General features: G+C 44.9%; 1 protein-coding gene across 2 annotated transcripts in view; it reads right to left on the bottom strand.

Moving 5' to 3' along the window:
• Positions 1 to 16354, bottom strand: part of LOC138266435 (tRNA (32-2'-O)-methyltransferase regulator THADA-like) — a 166040-nt gene that overhangs the window by 130703 nt on the left and 18983 nt on the right. For both annotated transcript variants that reach the window (XM_069215199.1, XM_069215200.1), the window contains exons 7-12: positions 14328 to 14448; positions 13754 to 13902; positions 13461 to 13545; positions 12691 to 12827; positions 11092 to 11289; positions 3799 to 4504 (exon numbers count right to left, since the gene is read on the bottom strand). In XM_069215199.1, the coding sequence (XP_069071300.1) occupies positions 3799 to 4504; positions 11092 to 11289; positions 12691 to 12827; positions 13461 to 13545; positions 13754 to 13902; positions 14328 to 14448 (1396 nt within the window). The remainder of the gene's footprint in view (positions 1 to 3798; positions 4505 to 11091; positions 11290 to 12690; positions 12828 to 13460; positions 13546 to 13753; positions 13903 to 14327; positions 14449 to 16354) is intronic.

Here is a 16354-nt window from a genome sequence, read left to right as displayed (position 1 = left end):
TGGAGGTGCCTCTCACCTCCCCCTGCAGGCACTGTAACACCTGGCGGTGAGCCTCGAAGGCTCACCCCCTTTGTTACAGCACCCCAGGGCACTCCAGCTAGTGGAGTTGCCCGACCCCTCCGGCCACGGCCCCACTTTTAGCGGCAAGGCCGGAGGAGATAATGAGAAAAACAAGGAGGAGTCACTGGCCAATCAGGGCAGCCCCTAAGGTGTCCTGAGCTGAGGTGACTCTGACTTTTAGAAATCCTCCATCTTGCAGATGGAGGATTCCCCCAATAGGATTAGGGATGTGCCCCCCTCCCCTCAGGGAAGAGGCACAAAGAGGGTGTAGCCACCCTCAGGGCTAGAGGCCATTGGCTACTAACCCCCCAGACCTAAACACACCCCTAAATAGAGTATTTAGGGGCTCCCAGAACCTAGGTAACTAGATTCCTGCAACCTAAGACGAAGAAGGACTGCTGACCTGAAAGCCCTGCAGAGAAGACGGAGACACCAACTGCTTTGGCCCTAGCTCTACCGGCCTGTACCCCCACTTCAAGAAAAACTGCAACAGCGACACGTTCCACAGGGTCCAGCAACCTCTGAAGCCTCAGAGGACTACCCTGCATCTAAAAGGACCAAGAACTCCCGAGGACAGCGGCTCTGCTCCAAAGAAGAAACATCTTTGCAACAAAGAAGCAACTTTGAAAGAATACACGTTTCCCGCCGGAAGCGTGAGACTTTGCACTCTGCACCCGACGCCCCCGGCTCGACTTGTGGAGAACCAACACTACAGGGAGGACTCCCCGGCGACTGCGAGCCCGTGAGTAGCCACAGTTGATCCCCCTGAGCTCCCACAGCGACGCCTGCAGAGGGAATTCAGAGGCTCCCCCTGACCGCGACTGCCTGCTTCTAAGAACCCGACGCCTGATAAGGACACTGCGCCCGCAGCCCCCAGGACCTGAAGGATCTGACCTCCAGTGCAGGAGCGACCCCCAGGTGGCCCTCTCCCTTGCCCAGGTGGTGGCTACCCCGAGGAGCCCCCCCCCCTTGCCTGCCTGCTTCGCTGAAGAGACCCCTGGGTCTCCCACTGAACTACATTGCAAACCCGACGCCTGTTTCCACTCTGCACCCGGCCGCCCCCGCTCCGCTGAGGGTGTACTTTTTGTGCTGACTTGTGTCCCCCCCGGTGCCCTACAAAACCCTCCTGGTCTGCCCTCCGAAGACGCGGGTACTTACCTGCTGGCAGACTGGAACCGGGGCACCCCCTTCTCCATTGAAGCCTATGTGTTTTGGGCACCACTTTGACCTCTACACCTGACCGGCCCTGAGCTGCTGGTGTGGTAACTTTGGGGTTGCCCTGAACCCCCAACGGTGGGCTACCTTGGACCCAACTTTGAACCCTGTAGGTGGCTTACTTACCTGCAAAACTAACAAATACTTACCTCCCCCAGGAACTGTTGAAAATTGCAGTGTCCAGTTTTAAAATAGCTTATTGCCATTTGTGTGAAAACTGTATATGCAATTTTGCTCATTCAAAGTTCCTAAAGTTCCTAAGTGAAATACCTTTCATTTAAAGTATTGTTTGTAAATCTTGAACCTGTGGTTCTTAAAATAAACTAAGAAAATATATTTTTCTATATAAAAACCTATTGGCCTGGAGTAAGTCTTTGAGTGTGTGTTCCTCATTTATTGCCTGTGTGTGTACAACAAATGCTTAACATTACCCTCTGACAAGCCTACTGCTCGACCACACTACCACAAAATAGAGCATTAGAATTATCTCTTGTTGCCACTATCTTACCTCTAAGGGACCCTTGGACTCTGTGCATGCTATTTCTTACTTTGAAATAGTATATACAGAGCCAACTTCCTACAGCCAACTCTACTGTTTCTCTGCAACTTTAAATATCTAGTTGCTTTTACGTATTTTAACTGCAACAGTAACTCTAGAACTCTAGTAGCTGTTTTCCAAATCACAGCAGCAAAGGAACTGTGGAGGTGGGGTGCTCTTCTGCAAAGCACAAATCCCCTTCAGTGGAGGTATCTACCCAGCTAGAACTTTGCATCCAGGGATTTAGAACGGAAGGCATTCTGCATATCACTTCTGTCATCTTCACCCCCGACTGACTGCATTCAGGAAACCCCAGTGACCATAAGTGATCCTGAAATCAGGAAAACAGCTTAAGGGCAAATCCATTTTTATCTTGGCAGTTAGTGTTTTTAAGAGATAGGGCCTGATTCAGAGTTTGGCGGATGGGGTTACTCTGTCACAAACGTGACATATAGCCCGTCCATATTAAAATTCCATTGTAGTCTACGGAACTTGTAATACAGCAGACGGAATATCCGTCACGTTTGTGACAGAGTAACCCCTCCGCCAAACTCTAAATCAGGCCCATAGCCTGAGTTCTCTTTTATCTCTCCCTTCAGATACAAGCAGTCATAGGGTTAAGGTGGCAAATCTGACGTTTCCTCAAGCACTGGAATAGAGTTTGATGCACCAAGTGCAGAATTCGAAGAGGTCAGCTTCTAAACTTTATTGGGTGTTGTTGTTTCGGCTCTCACGGTTAATGTCGGAGGAAGAGGAAGCAAGGAGGCAGGTGGTCCGGTGGTTGGAGCAGCCATGATAGATGGTACTGACCACTGGCACTTTAAATCACTGTGAAACATCCGTAGCTGCAGTACAGAAATTTAAGAAAAGGCTAATTTGTGGGAGCATCTTCTCATATAAAGGTAGAGAGAACTATTTTTGTTTTGGGTGGAGCTTCTTAATTAAATGAGATTTCTCTGAACTGGGAAGACCCTACCTGACAGCAAACTATACTTTGATTTACACTAAAAGCCTTAGTACTTTGGGAGGCAGACAAAGTTTACCTCATTTTCCCGGGTGCCTTTGATATGACATGAAGGAGCATATTTTATGTTTGACTGTATTATGTATAAGATATAAACACCAGGGGCACTCCACTGTGAGTACCAGTGACTTGTATTTGGCAGCTAATAGTCCACAAGAGGGGGTGTGGGTTTAAATCCCAACATATTTGAAGGTGTCTTTTTTATAAATAAATAAATTTAAAAAAACTAGTTAAAATCACCTAGGAAAAAATGAAAAAATAGCAAAGAGAACCTCTGGAGCTTTGATCTTGCCTCATGAAGCCCAGGAAAAAAAAAAAAGATATCACAAGTGTCTGGTGTGGAATTATAGTCCAGATCTGCCAGTGGCTGCCTTATAGATCATCATTGATTAATACGTTTCAAGATCAATTCTGAAGATAAGGTTTAAACAAGTAATCTGTAGTCTGGAACTGTGTTGCTATTTGCTTCCTGAGCCCAATCTGGGAGCGGGGTGGGTGGGTGTGTGTGTGTGTGTTGAAAAGCTGGTGGTCAGGTCACTCTCTCTTATTTCTATGTCTACAGCACACAATTCTGATAATAGACGGTCTTTGGTCACCGAGTACAAACCTTTAAAAGTTTTGAGTTTTCATAAGGACTTTATATAGTTATCACAAAACCAGAATTGTCTAAGAAACCAGTGAAATAATGTTTTCATCCAACTATTCATCTGTGCATTACTTTGACCGCTACTATAGGCAGGGCAAGTTACTTAGAAATAAACAAAACAATTTCTGAACAACTTTAAAAAAAAAAACTATTCATGCCATGAAATCCATCAGAAGTAGAGAGGACATGACTAGCAATCTTCAAACAGAATTTTAGTTGTGTTAGTGCCACTAAATGAGTCAATGATAACAGTACTGATACTAAATGCCTGTTATGCAGTCATTAGAGGTAGTATCTATTAGCGGTATAACTCACCTATTCCTAGGGAAAGCCCACCATCTGGACATTTTGTTTGTTCCTTGGAGGTTTTACCCTTGTAAGAGCGCAGACTGGCCAGGCAGCTATCCCTCAAACGTACCAGGGCCTTCTTCACAGAGGCCTGGAGCAGCTGTCGGAAACCGGATGAATCACAGTTTAGACTTAAAGGTAGGCACTCCTGAAGCAGCCGGATCTCTGTTTCTGACAATGCCTGATTGGTTCTGGGGCTGCAGCACAGAAGGCCAATGGCTGACAAGCGTACAGCCTCATCTGCAGAGTGGATGCATAGACTCAGGCGCTCCAGGGCCTGCTCATCCGATGGCATGGCCCCAGTGGTCATCTTTACAGAGTTCAACAGTGTGATCCATGCGCGAAGTGAAGCAGAGTCTGTGCCTTGGAATCCTTGCCCAAGCAGATCGTAGGAGCTCGGGAATAGTTTTAGCGTCTGTCCAAGAAGGTAATTGGAGGCGTTCCTTTGTAACAGCAGGGAAAGGGAGGTTAAAGCCTGAGAAAGAACAGGCAGCCAGCAGTGGGCCCATCTGTGTGCCAGCTGTAACTCAGAAGGTCTGTTGGCATCCACTGACCATGCTTTCCGCTGAAGCTGAAGTGTGGTCTTGTAGACATCAGAGGCCAATGGTCCTAGGTAGTTTGTTGTAAGGCAGCTCAAGATGTGCTCAGGGAGCTCTGAATAGATCTCAAGAACCTAGAAAAAAAAGAAACACATTTAACTGCCAAAGAATAATGTCCCATGGACTCATATATGTAGGTGGTACTCGTATAGAACAAACCTAGCTAAAAGGCGGATTTCAACACACTACTGCAGTCAAAAATGCACTGGCCAAGATGTATGTGGTGTCCCAAGCAGCAGTGGGAGATGGAGGACGAGTACTACAGAAATTCACTTAAAGAGCAGGTGTGTAAGGGAGGATGTTCTTGCAGGTCAAGCAGCGTGCACGATCCGCTATTCAATACTATAACTACAGGTTAATAAGGAAGAGCAGGACAGAGTGGCAGTGACAGAGTGATATGTCATCCAAGCACTGGAACCGTAAGGGAGTCACTCATAAGAAACGAGGCGTTTGGACAAATATGCTAGAAAAACGGTTGAAGAGGAGGGAAGCAGAGAAATGCACAACAACTAAGACTAGTTTTGAGTACTACAAAGGCAGGGGCTCCTCAGGGTTGAGTTATGCTATGTGCCAGCGATTGGATAGCAGAAAGTGGTGTGGGTCCGGTCTTAGTCAACTTCACACTAATTCACATTGCATCTGAACTATATGCAGAAGGTGTTGCAGAACAGCAGTCTCACACACTGGCACATACGTGTGGGGCCAGGTTACTGAAGGTTGGACCAAACATAACGAGGTAGACTGACATAGGGGTAAAGATCACAGTCTTAATATTTCAAAGGCAGGGGTTGATGATCATGGCTGTTAAATATATATTGCATATACTGCAGGTCACAAAGGAGGGCTCTGGCAGAGCGAGACAAAACCAATGCTTAAAGAGCAGGAGTTCAGCCAGTGAGCACTGATGTGCAATGGCAGAGCTGTCAGAGCCTGATGTAGGGCAGGAATGCTGGAGTCATAGTAAAGGTGCATTGGTTAAGCCATGCAAATTCTACCACAGTTTGGTGGGGAGGAGGAATTGGTGAAACAGTGACATTCCCCACTACAAGATCAAATCCAAAGCTAGGGCCTCGATAGGAGGGTTACTACTTAGTGTAGGAGGCTCCAGGATCCTGGGAGTGAGGATGGTAAGGCTCCTTGAAGATGGGGTTTGAGCTCTCACCTGACATACAAGATGTGCTGAGACAGATATGAGAAACATGCTGTCCTGAAAAGACTCTTTATGGTGTGTGTGCTTCATAAATACTCTACAGATAAAGTCCATTTTCCCTTGTGTTTTATGTTCTTTTTTTAGCTCTAGAGAGTGGCACTTTTGCTGCTGGGTGTCCTGGTGAGTTTTATTCCACAGTTTTGTAAATAACTCTGCAGTCCTTGGAGATGATGAATGCTTACACAGTAAGCCAGAAAAGGCTGACCGAGGTAGATCTCATAAGAACACGTTTCCTATAACTTCATGAGGTGGGTGGTTGTATAGACCACATTTTACAGGGATGCCAGACTGTTTGCCAAGATGCCAATCAAGAGGGCCTGGTCAGGTCTTCATGTGAAAGGAAGAAAGCATGGAGAGTGATTTGGACAATTTACTTCGCATAGCAGAAAACGCCAGCACCATGCTGCCTGGGACTTCGTTGTGCTGAGGTAAGGGCATAATGCTGTTTAAATGAACAGAGAGAGATTATGTGCAGGTTGTGAGATGGTGCATTGATCCTTCAAGTGCATGTCTACAAGCCACGACTAGACGAAAGAGTGTTCAATGTCATAGATGAAACCCATTTCTCTCTTGTGTTGAATGCGTTTCAGATAGATCAGTTTTAGAGATCCAGGTATGGGAATGAGATGAAGCTGTGGAGGCCACTGACCATCAAAGTTCACATAGTTGTGTATCACCAGCATTCTTATGTAAGCAGAGATCCACCAGCATCACCAGGTTAGCAGGAGCGACTGCTGTCCATCATGGGAAGGGCATCATCCATGAAGAGGAGGATGGCGTTTTCTATACTCCAGAGGGATGGTCACCTGACTGATAGTGCTGCAAACCTTTCTGGGTGCAGTGTGGGTCTAGAAATAAAGCACAACACCTTTTTGAGCATTCTAACCATGAAGAGGGGACGGTGATAGGCCAGTAGTTGCTAATATGGATCCAGACTTGGTTTTTGCGGGGGCGGAGGGTCATGGCAGGGACTGGGAATGCGGCATGTCTTGAGAACAGCAGGAAATGTTCCTGGTGCAAAGGAAGAAGTTGCTAATTTTGTGAATGAGAGTGTCCGTAATTCCTGTGACAAATTCCATGCTGGAGCTCAGCAAGGATGGTTGCCTTAGGAGGTGGCTTTTAATACATTCAATATGGAAATAAGACCGGTTAGCAGGAAGGGCTAGCAGGAGGCATATTTGGGTGTTGCGTGCACTGTTAAAGAACAAAGGTTGTAGTGTTTGTTGGATTCAATGTTTGTTCAGACGGATATATTTATCACTGGCACGTGGCATTTGTAATTCAAGGAAGTGGCTCGCACATGTTTTTACAATCTTAAATTGGGCGCCCCTCGTGCTTCTTTCTAAAAGAATGTACAGACAGTAGGTGGCTTTGGTTGACATTGACAGTTTTCTGCTGGCAGTGCAGTGTTGAAACATATTTCTGATTTCCTCCGGAGTAGCTCGGATGGCGCATTTGCTTATGTGAAATTTGTGCAAGTATCTTAAGGTGGTGATCTTGATTCAATAATCTCAAGTTTTTGCATTTTGATGAGTCTTCGGTAACCGCTTTTTAAGGCGGTGAACTACTAGCCAAGGGTTTCCTGAAGGAAGTTCTTTCAGAAGAGAGATAATTACTTCCTGGGGATGAATGACCATGAAGAATCTGGCGAACGGAGAGTGACTATGTTAAACTGATTGTCCACTGTGAAGGCGCAGACCTAGCAAAAATAGGGGTTCAATCGTGTCATGAGCAAGTTCTGTTGTGCTGAGGATGTCGATGCTTTCTTTCATCGGTGCATGGTGTTTCTGTGAGATTTATGCATCACAGTTAGAAAGTATTGCATGCTTTATAAATATATGTTTTGGGAATAATTAATCTATGAAGGCTTCGTTTTCTCCTGGCGGCTGATAATTATGATGGAAGATGAGTGTCTGAGGAGGTAAGGGAGCAGCTGCACGACAGGAGTTCAAAGGAGCTGACTGAGGGGGCTTCTTGGAAGATATTAGTTCATGCCAAAATGTGAACAACTATTAGATAACCACCTACTTTGTATGTTGTGTTCCATGGTGGGGGAGAATATCAAGCATGTAATGATTTGGGTCTCAAGCACTAAAAATAGCCATAAAGTGCCAGCACTTTTGCTGCTATCACAAGCCACTTAGACAGACCAACAGTCATTCAATTGGACAGACATCAACTGGTCCAAAATGCAGCAGACAGAATAGCTGAAAAGGCTGTCCAGATGTGACCATGTCAATCAATCAGGATTTATAAAACTTACCTAATCACCCAATAGGGTATCCAGGTGCTTGCAGGTCCTGGAGGCTTATTCCAACAGCCAGGTCTTGAGCGCCATTCAGAATTCCAGAAGTGAGGTGATGGTCCGGAGGTGCATGGGGGAGGCTGTTCCAGGTTTTTGCAGCAATGTAAGAGAAGTGTACTCCACTTCTGTTTCAGTAGATGCGGCGAGTATGGGCAAGTGAACCGGAGGCAGAGCACAGTTTTCCCGGCGAGTGGTGGAAGTTCAGGTGGTGGTTCATGTACGGGTCTTTGGTTGTGTAGAGCCTTGTGTGTGTGGATCAGCAGCTTGAATCGGCATCTCCTCTGTTCGAGGAGCCATTAGAGTTGCCTGAGGTGGGTTGGAGTGTGATGTGGGTTCGTCAAGGATGGCCAAAGCGGAGACTGGCTGCGGCCTTCTGAATGGACTGAAGTCTTTGTAGGAGGTGTGCGGCGATTCCTACGCAGAGGGTGTTGTCGTAGTCCAGTCAGCTCATGATGAGACCCTGTGTCACGGGGCGTCTTGTGTGTAAGGGTAGTCACTTGAAGATCTCACGTAGCATGCGCAAAGTGAGGAAGCAGGCGGATGAGATGGCATTGATATTTGATTTCATGCTGAGTGCTAGTTATGGGTCCTAGGTCTGATGGCCATCAGGAGTCTTTCCATGTGTTGCTGCTACTGCCAAACATCAGTACTTCCGTCTTGTCTGTGTTCAGCTTCAGACAGTTGTTCTTCATCCAGTCAGCAACACGTGCCATGGATCTGCAGAAGTACCATCATTCAGAGACACCACTGCTTCGTGTGTGCCACTGAGTGTTCTTAAACACCATGGTCATACCCAAAGAGCTATTGAGCAGTCTACTCCTACATTCTTGTAGCCAAGTTTTAATGGCACGCAACAACATATTTGTTCTGCCCTCCTTGCTCTCCTCTCTGTTCCAAAATAGGAAAGGCCACAATTGGCGACAAAGGTTTTCAAGTAGCAGCAGCAAGGGCATGGAATTCACTTCATTGCGGTCTGCAGCAAGTCCTCCTTACTGAGCATCCGTAAATGCTAGAGACAGGGATGTTTCATAGTACCTAAAATTATGCTGCTAGGTCAGTTAGCTGGTTTTATTATATCCTGCACAGCTGTTCTGTTTTTCTTAACCCATTAAGCATCTCATAGCAAATGCCTGTCTCAGCCTACTACTGTATCACGCTCGACTCCTCATTAAAACAAATAAGAAAAGACTGCTCCGCCCCAGACCCTGAGACCTTCTACAAATGATAGACATCTCTGCTCCTCACTCTTGAACTGATTATTAAACACAGTCACTCTAGGAAAACTACAGCGGTAGAACTAAAGAAATATCTTGCAATTTCTGTACGGGTATATGAATTTGCTGTTTCGAAAGTAACATGCATTCCCATTAACTTGAATACCTGACTATTTTACGGCATTGATGATTCTCAAAATCTAACCTGAATGGGAGACTAAATCAAGGTCCAGTGGTCCAACAAAATAATTAACTTTACTTCATGTGTCTGAAGTACACTGCACCTATCACAGAGCTGTGCTGTTTGTGCTCTTTTTGCTGCTTTTAAATGCATTTTACTTTGTGCTGTGGTGATGTTTTGTGCTCCGGGGACAGTTCTAAGTAAACATACAGGATTCAAAATGTAAAAATATTTCCCGGGTATTTTACCAAAATACCAGTCAGTGATTAAAGAAGACAGCTAATCTTTTCAACTTTTTCTTATTTAAACCAAACCTGTTGGATAAATTAGACAACTATTCTTTTACTGGTGTGTTTTTCCCCCAACAAAAGCATTACAGTGCAAACAAACAATTGAAAGGTATTTTAAATCTCTGTGTCAGTCTTGGGAAAAGCATTTTTCACTTCAGTGAAACTAAAGCAGCTAGACACATCAGCTGGAGCTGCTATGAGACCATTATTGCATATGCTGATGGTAGTGCTTGGTAACCACAAAGGACAGCTTCAAGGCGCAGGGTGGAAATACTAGGAGCGAATTAGCAAGCAACGCTCTTCAATTTTGATCCTGAAGATGTTTCCAAGACAGAGTGTATTTTGGTTGAAGATTGTGCAAACTGTACATTAGCTAACCCATTGCTAACTGCATGCAGTAGTTTTTGTCTATCTATGGTGTGAGGGATTACTGTGGTCTGAGGTGCATACTAAGGGAGAACGAGAGGAAGTTTTAAGTATGCAGGAGTGGATGGTGTTGACGTCTTGCTGTGATGTTACTAGGCATATGGGTTTGTGGCTACCTGGGGGGATTGGAGCATGAGTTCTGTCCCTTGGCCAGTGTGGGAGAGGATCAGGGTTCTCCAGGACTGTGTGTCTGGACCACTAGAACCAGAGAGCCTTCAGTTGCCTGGGCCTTAGTACTGGTGCGGGAGCAGCAGTTCATGGGAAGGTATACTGGTGCAAAGTTGAGCATTCTACAGCTGGTTCCCTGCAGGTTTGGGCACAGGTGAATCGTCAAGAGCTCAAGGTCTTGGCAGTGGTATGGGAAGAGGTCTGAAGGAGGTGCACTGGCAGAGAAGTCAAGATATGAAAGGAGGTACTGCGGGAAGGGTCAAGCAGGGACAGAAAGTAGGACTGTGCACCAAAATAAAGGAAAATAAAAGTGCCCCTTCCCCATTAGTGATTTAGAAAACTAAAAAGGGGGCCTTTGTTTGCAAATTCGGAATGGTATGACCTTGTAAAGACACGCTGTGTATGTTTTTTGTACAGTATGGAAGATTGCATGGATTTGACCTTGTTGCAGGCAATGTTTGTTTTAATATCTGGGAAATCAAAGGTAAAAATCATCCCAGAAGAAAATCAAACAGGCCCACAAACAGCTAACAAGTTTGACACTGCCCGATTGTCCTACAGGCCAGTCCAACGGTGGCTGCGGGTCTGGCTAGAACCATCAAGATACCAGATAGTGATGCAGGTCAGGATGGAGATCCACTGGCAGAGGAGCTGGGGTCTCATGCAATGGGAGAGCTGGAGGTCAAGAGCTGTCAGAGCTACGGGAGTCCTAGTCTAGCAGGAGCTGCTGCAGTTCAAGGCCGGGGCACACTGGCTGAACATTTGGCATCTGAGTACCAGTGATGTTCTGATGTTCAGAAAGAGCCTGCACTTTATATCTTCATCACTTCCTGACATGTTTGTTTTTCTCACATCCAAGCTACTCACCATGTCAGGCCCTGCAAAGGGCAGCAGGGCACAAAGCGGAGCATATCTGGCTTTCACTTGCCAAGGAATAGCAGCTATCCTCAGCAGAAACTCTTTGTAAAGCGGTTTCTCAGTGTCCCCGAAGTGATCACACTCCAAACAGTAGGTCTTCAAGTAAAGCTGAAAGGAGCGAAGGACGAACTCAGAAGTTCCTTCAGCCTGAATGGAGACAAAGCAAAGAACGTAAAAGATATTTAGAACATTGGAATGGTAGGACTACCATTGGAGATGATGCAGTGCTCTGGGCTTTTACTGGCTGGTAAAAGCGCGAAGGGTCAACATTCCAATGTTCTTTGTTCACAGCATAAGCTGTGAACGGAGCCTGAGGGGATTTTAATCCCCTCGGGCTTAGTGAGGAATTTGTTTTATTTGATAGAACATTCTGCCCTCTAGTGGCAGAATGTTCTAATAGCCTTAGAATCCACTGTAGCGGGCTCTACCGGCCATTAAAGCCCTTTCCCTTGTTAAAGGCCCGAGCCGACGCGGGAGCAGGCCTTTAATGGCCGGTAGAGCCCGCTATGGTGGGTTCTAAGGCTATAATACAACATTGGAATGTTGAGAGCTCAAATTAAGACAATCGAGTACCTACGGGTTTATAATGGCTGGTATAAACCCGGAGCTCCAACATTCCACTGTTTTTTTCATGTTTCTCCCTTTTTAATTTAGAACGTTCTACCCTGGGTGGAATGCTCTAATAGCTCTTTTGCCTTGGGCTATAAAGCCATCTCCTCTTTATAGGCCCTCATCTCTGGCCTATAACTCTGTTGCAGGGCCTTTAATAACCGGTATTGCCCTCTGCAGCGGCCTATGAGGCTATAATTTTTCCACTCTTCTGGTCCTCCTGCCCCCTTCCATGACCCATCCATGCCTGAGTATATTAATAACACAGCATCCTTTAAATCAATTTGAAGAGCGCAACATCACCTGTGAGGGTACCCAGGTGCTGAGTAGGTAGTGTAGGTCAGGTGATGAGCTGGTTATGTGTCGGACCTCTGGCAAGGCTAATCTAGGTGCTCACGCAACTATCGAAGATAAAATGAGTACCAATGAGTTGGATAATAGAGACACCTGCTACTTATTTTGATATGAAAGAGCAAACCCCGTGGTAGCAAGCACTAAGTAAAAGGAAAACACTTTAGGAATGAGTTCAAATTATAAGTAAAAGGCATGAGTGTGTTGTGACCGCAGGTCTATGGACAATTGAATCTACATATGCAATTGGGATTGGAAACCTGTTTTTTGTGTGCGGACGAGTCAGATATGTAATTCGAATTAAGATAATTATCAAACAGGGATTTTGAAATGTATACTGATCACTGCTACAAGTGCTGCAATAGTATACCGCCTTGAATGTTTTGTTGCTTTTTATTTTACTTTGTTGGCATAAAGTCAATAAAATGTTTTATATAAAAGAAGACAACTGTAGCCAAAAATGTCCAAGCCCCTTACACATCAACTGGGGGATGGAAACATCTTCCAAGTCATGGTTTACAATGCTGGGACAGATAGCCAAATGCCCTGTTGTGTACGGACGGTGTCCGACTGAAGGAGGCGACTTACCGGTTTCTCAGAGTTGCTCCAAAGAAGGCGAGTCACATTCTGCATCACCTCAGAGTTCTGGTGAAAGAGACGAGTCTTCCTGACGTGCCAGATCTCTGGTGCGTTCTCCTGAACCCGCTGCAGCCACAGGGAGAACACTGAGGGTTTTCAGAGAATTACCATCCAGACACTTTACAAACAGGACATCCCCCAACCCACAGCATGCTCTAACGCTTAAAAGCTGTTCAAAGCTTCACAAATCACAGTACAGGGACCAATATGATTACGCAGGGAGTTCAATCATTTTAGGTTTTCAGAGAGTCCCTCTGACAAAGAGAAATTCCCTAAAAAGTGGGGTCAGTTTTACGCCCGAATAGTTAATCTTTGTTTAGGAAATTTGTATCTTGTTTCAGATCAATCAGTCATAGCCCTGGTAATTGCAATCAGGCTTCGAAAGTGATGTATAAATTGCAAATCTGTGGTCTCTAGCTGTGCCAGTCTACCCCCTTTAAAAAGCTGTCTCTAATGAGGGATTTTGAAACCTTTTCTAATTAAGTCAACCAGAGATCTTTATAAATGTGTCCAAAATGGACCAAACTCCCCTTTCAAAACTTAGGAATGGCCTTCATTTCAGCAATCGCACAGCAGTATCATTCAGAATCACTCAGACGTCCAATCGTAGCTCCGGGATCAACAAGAATTTATTCCCACTCAGAATCACTAAAAACCTTTCGTCCTAAATATTAACTGCATCTTAAATCCGTACTGCGGAGATGGATTAGTCCACTCACCTTGAAAACAGTGATAATGATACTTTGTGGTCTCACTAGACAGGGCAATCACCACAGGGAGGAGCACGTCAACCAGAAGACAGACCTGGTAGGTAAAATACAATACTCTCAGAGCAGCATCATTAGAGCTTGGAGGTCCTCCGGCCAGCGAAATTCCTCGTTCCTACAAATCACCTTGACTGTGCAATGTAATATCCCTCCTCCCAGCATGCTGTCAGTTGGCCCATGGGAGTTGCTGGAAAGCAAGCTCTTTACTGCTTTCTTAATCTCTACAACATTGTCCTGAGACCTACCTGGCTTCCAGCTCCTCCCAGCTCGCAGATCAGTATTTCATTCCGGCCACAGGACACCAGGCCCCAGGTAAGCGCCAGCTTGTCTAGGCCATCTGAGCACTTCATAGACACCGCAGCATTCAGCGCTCCGAACTCCAGCTCCCCTGCATCTGATCCAAAGCTACAAGTTAGGCTAAAGGGCAGAGATTGGTCTCTCAGACCGAACTTTATAGGAAGTATCATCGGGCAGGTGGATCTGGTGGTTACTTGATCTATAAACAACAGTCCAGCTGAAGAAAAATACGGTCTGTGTTTGACACCAGCTCATTAAACAAGACCAGAACACAACTTATAGCTCACCCAGCACTACGTGCCACACAAATAGGCTCCACCCAACCTGAAATTCAAACCACAATGGCAAGAATATTGGATTTGTGACACTTTTCTGTTCTGCATATTGAACGCAGTAGACATTTTAATTATCTCCTGAATCTCTTAACCCCCCTTTCTGAGATCTTAAAACTCTGGCCTTTTCATCAGGGCTAGACAGTGCTGGAACACGCCATCATATGAAGCCTTTCCTAGTGGCTCTCACCTGATCCCATGTACTGGAAGAGATTCTGCATGGCTGTGGCTCCTTGTTCAGGCTCTGGAGCTGCGTTGGCCAACATGCTTAGAGCAGTTCCTGCCAAGAGTCTGGTGTCTCTGCTCACAGTCTAACAAGTGAACAAGGGACAGACAAAAAAATGGGATTCATGGGCTAGCACAAAAGCTTGAAACAGGTTTACACACTTGTATACATATAGATGAATTTACAACTGAAGGAAGTGCACAAACACATCACCTTTCTCACCAACATAAGAAATCTGGGAGAGAGGTAGGGCCTCAAATCTACTCAATACCACCACGGGATCCTTGACACTTGCTCAACACCAGACTTAGCTCCTGTGTTTTCAGTTTTATATATCTCATATTGCCAGGTTTGTAGGAATCATATGATGCCATTTTGTTTTTCATCTTGACACAAACTATTAGTTATTCTCTTAGCATCACCATTCACTCCTTACGACATTGTTCATAGAGACAGAATATACCTGTATACTAGAAGATCCAATTTATCACTAAGGGGTGTACAGCACATTAGAAACTGAAATCACAAATGTTATCTCTAGATATGTAATAAAAGAACAGTTTGGATTTAAAAGCCAACATGTGATGCAATCCGTTTATGCCTTTTGTTGGTCCTAAAAAGATATCCCTTACTGCAATATTTAGAATTCTTTCTAGAACAAGTTGGCAACAAACAACCTGACATAGAATGAATAAAATGCAACCTGGAGCTGTTGTAATGAACAAAAAGAGCCTTCCTTCTAGAAGATTCATGTAACCAAAGAAAATCACTTATATATCATCATTCCTACAGAGGAGAAGCAAATTGTTTCTTTGAAGCTAACTCATCTATTCACTAAATTTAAAATATTAGCATCTGCAACAATACATGTACCAAAGACAGGAGGTGGATTGGCATACATTGTGTATTAGCGCAGAAAGGAGCATTGTCATCTAAACACATTTTCCAAACACGTAATTACTTTATGTGTGCTTGCATGTGCCCTCCAGGTGTCGTTAGACGGCACTTCATGGAGATAATCTAAGCCAGTGGTTCTCAACCTGTGGTCCGGGGACCCCAAGGGGTCCGCAAAGGCTCCTGAGGGGCTCTGCAACTGCTTAGAAAATTAAATAATATTAACAGATTAGGTTCTCAGCTTTGGTAATGACTCAGTGGGTGGATCCCCGGATTCCAATAATGATTCATTGGGGGTTCCCGGGTTCTAGTAATGATAAAGTGGGGGTCCACAGATGTCAAAAGGTTGGGAACCACTGTTCTAAGTTTCCGATTGGCTACTTTACAGCTTTCACTTCAAGAAGCCCTTCACAGTAGCTCTTTCCTAGTTTTGCGGCATTTTTCCCAGTCTGATCTGATCATTTATGACCTTATCGAAACATCAGGCCCAGTTTCTGTTTTACCACCACCTTCTGGAATAGTCAATGGATCATTCTACTTTTTCTGCTGACTGGCCCTGCGATCTGCTTTCTTTTCTAAATGACTGTCTGTACAGTCATATCTGGGGGCCACAATACTGGAGGATTGTAAGGTGAACATTACACACCTTCACCCCTCAGTGAAAGGAGTTTTAGGGAGCAAGCACCTTGATAGTTTCTGTATAATTTAATTACATTTATGTGAGCTTACTAGAGATATTTACATGGTGAGGCAGTTAGCTCAGAAACCACTAAACCACCCTACATACAATGCCCATTTTTTTCTTCTTATATCACATTTCTTTCACAAAAATAAATTGCAAATGTGGCTTTTGGCTAGTGAAGTAATGCACAGGCAACAAGTCATACATTTACTGCACTCACTGTTTAAAAAAAAAAACAATGATTACAAAATTTGTGATGATGCCATAGCAAACTTGTGATAATGGCCCTAAACCATACCCCCAAATGCCTTTTGCAATGATGTTCTAAGTCAGACTTGATTTAATCAAGTTGCACGTCATTATAAAGTAGGTGTAGGAAATTTTACGTAAAAAGACACTAGTTGTCACTCCAGGT

The sequence above is a fragment of the Pleurodeles waltl genome, chromosome 11 (genome assembly GCF_031143425.1).
Source record: "Pleurodeles waltl isolate 20211129_DDA chromosome 11, aPleWal1.hap1.20221129, whole genome shotgun sequence".
NCBI lineage: Eukaryota > Metazoa > Chordata > Amphibia > Caudata > Salamandridae > Pleurodeles > Pleurodeles waltl.
The sequence above is the reverse complement of the archived record's forward strand: the minus strand, read 5'-3'. Positions and strand labels throughout refer to the sequence as shown.